The sequence below is a fragment of the Oreochromis aureus genome, linkage group 23 (genome assembly GCF_013358895.1).
Source record: "Oreochromis aureus strain Israel breed Guangdong linkage group 23, ZZ_aureus, whole genome shotgun sequence".
NCBI lineage: Eukaryota > Metazoa > Chordata > Actinopteri > Cichliformes > Cichlidae > Oreochromis > Oreochromis aureus.
Genome location: NC_052963.1, coordinates 21,396,007 through 21,405,404, shown reverse-complemented (window position 1 = coordinate 21,405,404; position 9,398 = coordinate 21,396,007). Strand labels below are relative to the sequence as shown.

The 9,398-nt window shown below is 42.0% G+C and overlaps 1 protein-coding gene across 2 annotated transcripts in view; it reads right to left on the bottom strand.

The window, feature by feature from the left end:
- Positions 1 to 2,553: 2,553 nt before the first annotated feature.
- The window catches only part of LOC116327538 (collagen alpha-2(V) chain-like), a 34,494-nt gene continuing 27,649 nt past the window's right edge, over positions 2,554 to 9,398 (bottom strand). For both annotated transcript variants that reach the window (XM_039607493.1, XM_031749170.2), the window contains 18 exons: positions 9,115 to 9,168; positions 8,764 to 8,817; positions 8,603 to 8,656; positions 8,381 to 8,488; positions 7,823 to 7,876; positions 7,688 to 7,741; positions 7,414 to 7,575; positions 7,229 to 7,336; positions 6,999 to 7,106; positions 6,481 to 6,534; positions 6,297 to 6,404; positions 5,330 to 5,491; positions 5,196 to 5,249; positions 5,002 to 5,109; positions 3,999 to 4,353; positions 3,718 to 3,908; positions 3,385 to 3,627; positions 2,554 to 3,308 (listed from right to left, as the gene is read on the bottom strand). In XM_039607493.1, coding sequence (XP_039463427.1) covers positions 3,162 to 3,308; positions 3,385 to 3,627; positions 3,718 to 3,908; positions 3,999 to 4,353; positions 5,002 to 5,109; positions 5,196 to 5,249; positions 5,330 to 5,491; positions 6,297 to 6,404; positions 6,481 to 6,534; positions 6,999 to 7,106; positions 7,229 to 7,336; positions 7,414 to 7,575; positions 7,688 to 7,741; positions 7,823 to 7,876; positions 8,381 to 8,488; positions 8,603 to 8,656; positions 8,764 to 8,817; positions 9,115 to 9,168 — 2,178 coding nt within the window. In that variant the 3' untranslated portion in view covers positions 2,554 to 3,161. The remainder of the gene's footprint in view (positions 3,309 to 3,384; positions 3,628 to 3,717; positions 3,909 to 3,998; positions 4,354 to 5,001; positions 5,110 to 5,195; positions 5,250 to 5,329; positions 5,492 to 6,296; positions 6,405 to 6,480; positions 6,535 to 6,998; positions 7,107 to 7,228; positions 7,337 to 7,413; positions 7,576 to 7,687; positions 7,742 to 7,822; positions 7,877 to 8,380; positions 8,489 to 8,602; positions 8,657 to 8,763; positions 8,818 to 9,114; positions 9,169 to 9,398) is intronic.

Here is a 9,398-nt window from a genome sequence, read left to right as displayed (position 1 = left end):
ATGTGTCAATAAAAGGGATATTAGCAGTGGGAGGTGTGTAAAAACAAGAGGAAAAGTTGTAAAAGAAATCAAGATGAGATTAAGCCAAGGCTATAGAAGAAATACCAAGAAAACATATTCCCAGGATATCCAACAAATCTGATCTCTTTGTTGACAGAGAAAACTGAACGCCGTCCTTCAATGGTGAGAATTTTGTCGTCAGCCCCGAGTTTTCACGCCAGTGAGAATAACTCACGCCAGAGGCTTGATCCTTTCTCATGCTCCTTTCCCAGTGTGCTTTAAGTGTTTTTTAGAGGGGCGTCAGTGAGGTGGGGTTGGAGGGTGCACAGGAAGGAAAAGGTGTAGCTGGGAAATCTCATCGAGGCTCCTCAGCGAACAAGAGGACACCCCAGTCAGGATCTGGGCGTCGCTGCCAAGTCATCTCAGGGTCGCAGACTGCAGCGGCCGTCGTTTCGGTGAAGCGTGCACAGAAAGCCTTGCAGAGAAAACCCCAAAATGTAAACATGCATGTGAGCGGGAGGACGTGGAAAGAGGAGAAGGAGCCTCGGTGCTCATGTGCAGTGTTTCCTCAGGAGATGAGGAATGACTTCCTCTCTGAGATTAGCAGAAGACTGCACAGTTTCTGGGGACAAGCACTTCCACATGCCCGTTTATAATAATAACATTATTGATATGCATTCATGCAGTGCTCATTTAGCACTCCATCAGGGTGATAGACATGAATTGTTTCCATGTTATACTGATCTGCCTTAGTTATAATATTTAAACATCTATCACACCCTCCTAGCTTCACTTTTTATTTAGTGCCATCAGCCAAAAGTTTAGTCCAAAGCTTAAATTTTCCAAACCCTGGATGCTGACAGTGTCTCTATGTTCACATCGGCATGCTCATAGAAGCTGTTTCATGACACAAAATATAATTTTTTAAGACGCTATTATCTACAGGCAACCAGAAAATGTGCTAACAGCTAGTAACTCCCCACTCAAACCCAAGATGGCTGCCCCTCCCTGAGCCTTGTTCTGCTGGATGTTTCTTCCTGTTAAAAAGGAGTTTTTCCTTCCCACTGTCACCAAGTGCTTTCTCATAGCTGGGTTTTTTATTGATGGGGTTTCCTCTATATTTTTGTAGTGTCTTTACAATACAAAGCACCATGTGGTGACTGCTGTTGTGATTTGGTGCTATAAGTAAAAGTGAATTGAAACGAATTGAATTGCAACCAATTTTACTCAGTGACAGCTGGTTGTTGACCAGTCTCCTGGCCGGCATGACTCAAGGGAGTAAATCAGAGATGAATAAAGGTATGCAAACGGAGAAACATAAATTTTGGGTTGTCAGATTGTCAGAAATGCACAGACTACATGCAGACCACAAGCTCTTACATGCATACTCAGTCCCTAAGTTTTAGCTCCTGCTTTAGCATGACAGGCAGGATAAAACCCACCAGTGACAGATACACACCATAGCCATTCTTGATATTTTAAGAAAATCAATTAAATGCAAATAAAAATGATCTTTATTTGCATATTTTAAGAATATGTATAAAAATATAAGATATAAGCTCATTGCAATGAGGTAATATGCTCAACGTGGTCTTAAAAAAGGTACAATGAATGAATAAGAGTAGTTCATGTCTTTTATTTGTGAAGCAGTGAGGGATTCATTTGTTAAATTACTCCTGCTGAATTTTACTTGCAGAAATAACGTACATCTAAGGTGCAATGTGGAAAGACTTGAGCGGCATTTACAGCAAAGGTTCTTTGCAGCAAACTGATGGAAACGTTTGCACAGCCACACTTGTCAGTCTGGCTCGGTACAACTTTCCACACTTCAAATGAAAATAGTAGGGCCCGGCTAAAAATGACCACCTCGACAGATGTGCAGCGAGCTCGGGCAGCAGGAAATGGCGAGAGTGTCACGTCTTTCAGCAAGCGAGGAGAGGAGAGGTCGACCCAGAAACATATGCTGCCTGACCTTTGGCTTTTTCTTCCTGTGAGGACGCCTTCCCGCTCCCTCTCTCTCCGGCTGTCTTTTTTTGAAAAATGTTGTCATCGGAAAAATATTTAGTCAGATTAATAATTATACACTTATATTGGATTTGTAATTATTTTTTTTATATTTATATACTGGAGGATCTATAAAAAAAATCATCAGGATTTATTTACCCAAGCCACCTGGGTTGTTGTGCTCAGATGCTGAAATCTAAAGCACTGACTCCCTCTAGTGGTGAGATGGTGTTTTTCTTTTTAGTAGTAGTAAGGAGGGCCATGAGTGCCAAAACAAATTAACTAAATACACAAGCAATTCATTAAATGTAATTATTTAATTAAAATTGGAATTAAATAACTGTAACAAATGTTGTAAATGAAATAAATTGGTATTAATTATTAACATATTTAATTAATCATTTCCAGTTCAAATTAATTAAAATGGATTAATTATCTAATGATATATGTATTCATTTCATTTTGGCACTTGTGACCCTCCATAATTTCAAGCAAAATGAACGTTTATTCACCTTTTCTTGCTTTGGTTTTGAGGAGGAGCAGAGTCAGTCCAAAGAAAGACATTTTATTCAAACATCCATAGTCAACAATAAACAAATAATTTGTCATTTACAGTCATTCTTTGCATTTACAGTCGTGTTAAAAAGGAGATACAAATGGTTTCCGCTAAATGAGTTTCTGCACAAAACTTAATAATTTAGGTTCAAACATAATTTTCAATGAAAATTAATAACTACTGTTAACTCTCTCTGTCTCTCTCTCTCTGTCTGTCTCTCTATCCTGGCCTTTGGATGTGCATGTACTGAAAAAAAAAAAGCCATAAAAATGAAAAGGTTTGAATGCTTTTATTCACTGTAAACCTTCACTTCTTATGTTAACTCGTCTGCAAAGACTTTTCCACAGTTCATGCAAGGTTACATTCCATCTAAACCGCAGAGAACTCGTGTAGAGTTCGGTGAATTTATCGAAGAGGTGAATAAATTATATCCTAGCAGTTTGCGAAGCTCTCGTTCGCTGTGCTTCAGCAACTTCTGTGAAACATCTGGCCTTCGTCTTTCTCCCAGAAAAAGAAGTCCCCCCTTCCCTGTCCTGTTTCCTATAATTCCTGATGATGATGTTACTCAGTTTCAGTCAACCCTGTGTTGGGGATTCTAGTTTTATGAGAAGCACACAGGGCCGATGTCCAGGCCAAACTCCTGATCAGCTTGTCCGATGTCCATGGGGGCCAAGTCCATGATAGGCAGCCTGGTTGAAGTTTGAGTCCTGTACTCAATCACCGTCCGACCCCATGCGTCACTTGATTTCTAAAGACAACCACAGAGACATCAGTCAGTGTATTTTCCAGGAAAAACAAATTTAGGCAATTTATCGAAGACTCACCGAGCAGCCATCCTCAATGACGGTATATCGTAGCCGGTTGGAGCCTTGGGCTCTCAGTTCTTGACCGTTGAAGGCTCTGAGGACCAGCGCTTTCTTCAGATTCCCACTGTTCTCGTCTTTGTAAGCAACGCTGTTCCTGCAGTGGTAGGTGATGTTCTGGTGCGACTCTTTGGACAAAAGCTGCAGCAACTTCAGCTGCACGGCCACCGCGTTTGGTTGTTCCTCCTTGTTGCCGTAGCGGAACTGAAATCACATGTCATATGAGAAGCTCAGTGATTTTTTTTAAGCAACTACACCATGCATGCTATTTCTAGAAAAGCATCCCCTTCTTACCCTGGTGCCACCATTCATGTCAGCCTCGAACCAGATGGGCTTGTTGTCATTGGGTGTTGATTTCGTCCACCAGGCTTTGCGGGGAATGTTGGGTGGGTTGGCAGAGATGCAGGTTTCACCAGTCTCCATATTGCAGAAGACCCTGATGGCATCTTTTACACTTCCTTGGTTTGGATCAATCCAGTACTGACCTGTATGGGAAATACAAGCACCATCACTGAAACTGTAGAAAAATCCAAATCTAATAATCAGTAAATGGTCGAAGAAGTGCAGATCCTGACCGCTGCTTTTCTGTGGGTAGCAGTTCTTGATGTCCTGGCAGGTTTTTGCAGGGTTCATCTTGCTGCCGTCGGGACTGCGGAAGTTCTGCAGATTTCCACTGAGGCTCTTCAGCGTGGCATGGATGCCGGTGTCTGCCCGCAGTGTGGCCGAGTTCTTGTTGGGAAGGGCTTCATCTTTGTTGAACTCGGGAAGCAGAGGAGGTTCGGCGGCAAAAGCGTCCTCAATGAATTCCACGGCTTCAGGAATTCCTTGTGCTTCATAATCGACTAGGCCAGCAAAAAGGTCTTCGGAAAGCGAGGTGGGAGGTCCTGGGGGTCCTGGAGGGCCGGGGGGTCCTGGTTCACCAGTTGGGCCCTGAATAATGAGAATGATTAATGAGCTTTCTAGTTACTAACATATAAAGCTATTTTTGATCCAAAGAGGATGATCTACTATGACTTTGTACCTCCTGAAATTTTATTGAGTAGCTCTATTTGACTTCTAGCTTTAACTTTAGGTGTGAAGTATCACATTACCGTCCTAAAATATGCTTCATTATCCTGTGACGATGAAAATCCGTGCCTCGAGTTTTCAGCTAATATTTTCATGCTTTCGTTGAGAAATCACAGGCTAAAAGCAGCAAGTTTAAGCTCTGTCCAAAATGATGCTTTGTTTACAATGCAATTCAATTCAGTTTTATTTATATAGCTCCAAATCACATCTTTCCATCTTCGCAGTCGTGTCCCTGTGTCTGTCTGGCCTCCCTGTTTGTTCTGAACAAACAGCATTCACTGTAATTTTATCAGATGTATCCAATGTAATGCATGAACCAGAGAGAAAACCATTGTACAAGCACATAAATGTATTTTGTACTGATAAAATAAGTGTGGTAAAGTGCTCAAAGTCTGACTGCGGAGCGCAGAAATGTTCCTGGAATATGTCACAATGGAACTTGTTGTACACGCTGGTTTCATCTATACAGGGTAAAAAAAAAAATCACAGCTTCTTTCCCGCTTCTTTCACCTGTGCTCCGACGTCTCCACTGCTCCCTCTGCTTCCAGGAGGACCCATAGCTCCAGGGTGGCCAATGTTTCCTTCCTTACCTGGAGGACCGACCACTCCAGGAGGCCCCTGTGTGGATATGAGAAAAACATTTTCACAAGACGACAGGAAGAGAAATTATGTTTAGTTTTTTTGTGATTTTGATTATTGCTTACCCTCGGTCCACTTGGTCCAACAACTCCTATAGCTCCTGCATCTCCTGTGGCGCCCTAAAACACAAGGGAGTACATTTAAACTTCTAATTTCTTGTTTCCATGATGTAACCTTAATGCCCAAACATCTTTCTTACTTCTATTCCTGGCAGGCCTTGGAGCCCGGTGAATCCTCTGTGACCTTTCTGACCCCTCTCACCAGGCTCTCCAGCAGCTCCTTTGTCCCCCTGTGGTCCTTGAGGGCCAACTTTTCCCCGTATTCCTGGCTGTCCTTGGGGTCCAGGAGGGCCTCTTTCACCCTAAAGTCAAAAGAGACGTAACAGTTGTGGATTTAAAGATGTAGCTGGAGGTTTCCTGCTGCTGAACTTTAATCTGTTGCTTACTGTTAAAAAAAAGAGAATTAAAAAAAAATAAATTGGCTAAAAAATCTGATGGGAGATAACAGTGGGTACTTACAGTAAAATAAATAATAGACTTTTATTTTGAAAATCAGGAAAGGGACAAAGTGTCTCTGTTAGTGTCTGGGATTGTAGCCCATTACTATGTGTGTCCGTGTGAGAGTTGCTTTAAACTATGAATGGCAGCTGAGACACTGCAGCTGTGATGATTTGGCTTTAAACTGAGCTGGAATTACATATCTATCCAATACTGTATGGATAAATAAATAATTAACTCTCAACAGGATTACATTTGTGTACGTCCATTTCAAGGAGAGCCTTACAATCAGATTCAGCCATTTATCTGAAATGCAAGGGAAAACACATCAAAAGTATCCACCAATCAGGGACAGGAAGGAGATGACCAATCAGATGATGACATTTAAATAAGCCATAGCTCTTTAACTGTCAGTTGTTCACACCTTTGTCAGTTACACAGCTGTTAAAGCTGAAAGGCCTGATTTAGACTTCTGAGGGGAAGTTTTGTGGAGCCTACAGCGTACATGAGTGGCTGACATCATTATCAGTATTATAAGTACATGATAATTACCAAATGGCCGTGTCCTCATGTTTTAAATCTGGTACCATCCATGATTTTTTTTTTAAAAAGTTAGAAATTTAGACCTTCTAGTTTTGTAGTCCTGGTTGATCTGTTTGTTAAACTCACGTTTTCACCCATTTGACCTGGACTGCCTGTTATTCCCACTGGACCCTCAGTACCTGGAGACCCTGGACCACCAGCCAGACCCTCTGGGCCAGGATTGCCCCTGTCACCCTACAAACAGGCCAGAGATTAGACCACACCAAGCCTCTAAAACAAACACACAGATACATTATACATGTCATCTTACCCTTTCTCCAACTAGGCCGTCCTTACCAGGAGGCCCCTCAGCTCCAGCAATACCCTGAATAAACAAATGATATTAGAAACTTAAGATCTGAGAAAAACAAAAAAACAAAACAAGAAATTGTTCACTTATAATAAGAGGAAGGAAAAAACAGATCTGTGATATAAAAGGCTGAGTCGTCTACAAAGAATTGCATGGCACTATGATTTCCAGGTTTTTAGCTGAATGTGCTGATACTGAAAACAAATTTTATGTGCTGTTGTTGCTAAAGGCCACAAACCTGCAAGCCTGTAACTGACAGGTTAAAAGAAATGTGACAAAACTGCTGTCTTAATAAACTTTTAATAAGTTGGTGAATACTGAACAGTCAAAGAAATCTGCTTTTGAGCTACAGAAACATTCTAGTTATGTTTTCTAGACATAAACAGCACTTTCTGAGAGTCATTTTAGATTGAAGCCTTAAACCCCTTAAATGAAAGTCCTTCAAATTTGATTTATAAAGCTCCATCTCAAGGACAAACCTCGGGTCCGGGATCTCCTCTTGGCCCAGTGGCTCCTGGTAAACCGATACCCCCAGGAGGACCAGTGCTGCCCTGAGGTCCAGGTGCTCCTGCTTTTCCTGGTGGACCCTGAGGCACAAATAAACACAAACTTCCTCACCTAACTCTAACATGAATAATGGCACTGCTGAGGAGCAAGCTGCCTTTGTGAGCGATAACAATAAACAGGAAACATTAGCGGGAGCACTCACAGCAGGACCTGGCAGTCCCAGCAAGCCTCTCTCTCCTCTGACTCCGGGCTGGCCGACAATTCCTCGCTGCCCTGTGGCGCCAGCAGGTCCCGGAGGCCCATCAGGACCCTGACGGAGAAGCACCAGAGCTGATGAGCAACTGAAACATCTCTGAATTTGAACAACAACAGCAAACTTCATCTTACAGGAGGACCGTCCTCTCCAGAGTCTCCTTTCTCTCCAGTTCCGCCGGGTGGCCCTGGAGGTCCTTGCTCGCCTTGACGTCCCTGACCTCCATTCTCTCCTCGAATCCCGGAAGGACCCTGTTTTCCTGGAGCACCTATAGGCCCGTCTGCTCCAACTGCACCCTGAAATACAAACATAAAAGTGACTTAATAAAAGAAAACTGGATGTTTTTGTGCATCCCAGTTCATTTACACTATGTCAGGTCTTTAAGGTTTGTTTTTATAAGGAACTCACAAGAGGACCAGGTGGACCAACTCCTCCAGGCAATCCAGGAAAACCAGGGGAGCCCTGTGGGAAGGAGACAAGTGTTACCTATGTATATGTTCATCACTGAGTTTTGGAGAGCCTTGTCCGGGTCAAAATACTCACCGTTGGACCCTTTGTTCCTCTGCCACCTTTCAGCCCGGTCACACCAACAGGTCCCTAAAAAACACAGACACAGGACAATTTTTCACGCGACCCATCTACTTCCTGTCAAGTTACTCATTAAGAGAAACGGAAGTCAAATGTAGCTCTCAAAATAAGTAAAGCATAACCAGAGAGACTTTTTTCTCTCAGAATGTATGCCAATTAAATCCATATGCGTGGCAATCACCCTCATGGTCCAGTGACGCTTGCCTAAGAACAAATGCATGAGTGAAAACTTTCAAATAAATAAATAAATCCTTCAAAAAAGAGGGGTGGCTCCTTCACATTGTTGTAAAAATGTGTTGAATAAGAGCTATTTTTCATTTTCATATTCATTAAGATTTTTATTAGAGCCACAGTGAGCCACTGATACTGAATATATGTGCACTGCTTTTGTACTTTTCAGACTGGTGCATGTAAAACTAAAACTTTGTGATTAACCCTGCTTCACAGAAACTGTAAACCCACATTAATAAGGATTGTTTCAGTTTTTATAGATTAAAACATTTGACAGCATACCTGTTCTCCTGGTTTTCCAGCCACGCCCTGAGGTCCAGGTGATCCTGCTTCTCCCTTCAGACCTGGCTCACCTGTTTCACCTTTGACCCCAGGCTGACCATCAGGACCCTGGGAAAGAAAAAAACAGTAGCTAGAGATGAATCTCTCTTCAGTTAACTTCTAGTTTATTATTCTGTTTATCCTTCGGTGGTTTTGTGGGTCACACTGTAGCAGGCCACTTACAGGAGGTCCAGGGAAGCCAGCAGCACCAGTCGGACCAGGCTCACCAGTAGATCCCTGTGGACATGGTCACACATACCAATACACACAATCAAGATGAAATTAAAGCATTGAAAAAAGTGGATATCAGCTCAAATAAATGTAAAATAAAATATTGTGCTGACAGCGATTCCTCTTGTTCCTCTGCGCCCTGTTGGTCCCGATGGGCCGGTTTCACCCTGAAATGAAATATTGTAAATATCTATAAAAAAATACATAACCAGTATTTTTTAACAAGAGTTTATTTACATAAATACAAAGCCCTTAAAGCCCTCTAACAATATATTTTTTATCTAATGTTCACAAGTTATCATAAAATCATCACAAAATCACCCTACGGGACTTGAAGGGCTCTAAATCAGTTTTACAGAAACAGTGTAGGGTCACTGTTAATCATCTTGCAGCTGTGCTTTATGATAAATCATTAAACTGAAACAAACACATTTCTGTGCTGAAAAACAGGCTTTTATGCTTACCTTCACTCCGTTTGGTCCACTGGGACCAGCAGGTCCAATGGGACCAGGAAGCCCCTGGTGCAATGACATGAGGAAATGTATTAGACATAATTTAGACCTATATTAGCCTTTGCAGGCTGCAGGTAGTGACCTTTTTTTTTTTAGTTTCATTAGTAGACTGTGATTTCATATGTTGTTTTTCACATTAACAGTCTTGATTTTGTCTTTTCACAGTGGACTTGGAGAGAAATCACCAAGTAAACCAGCAGAATTTTGAGGGATTTATATTTGGATTTAATCACAAA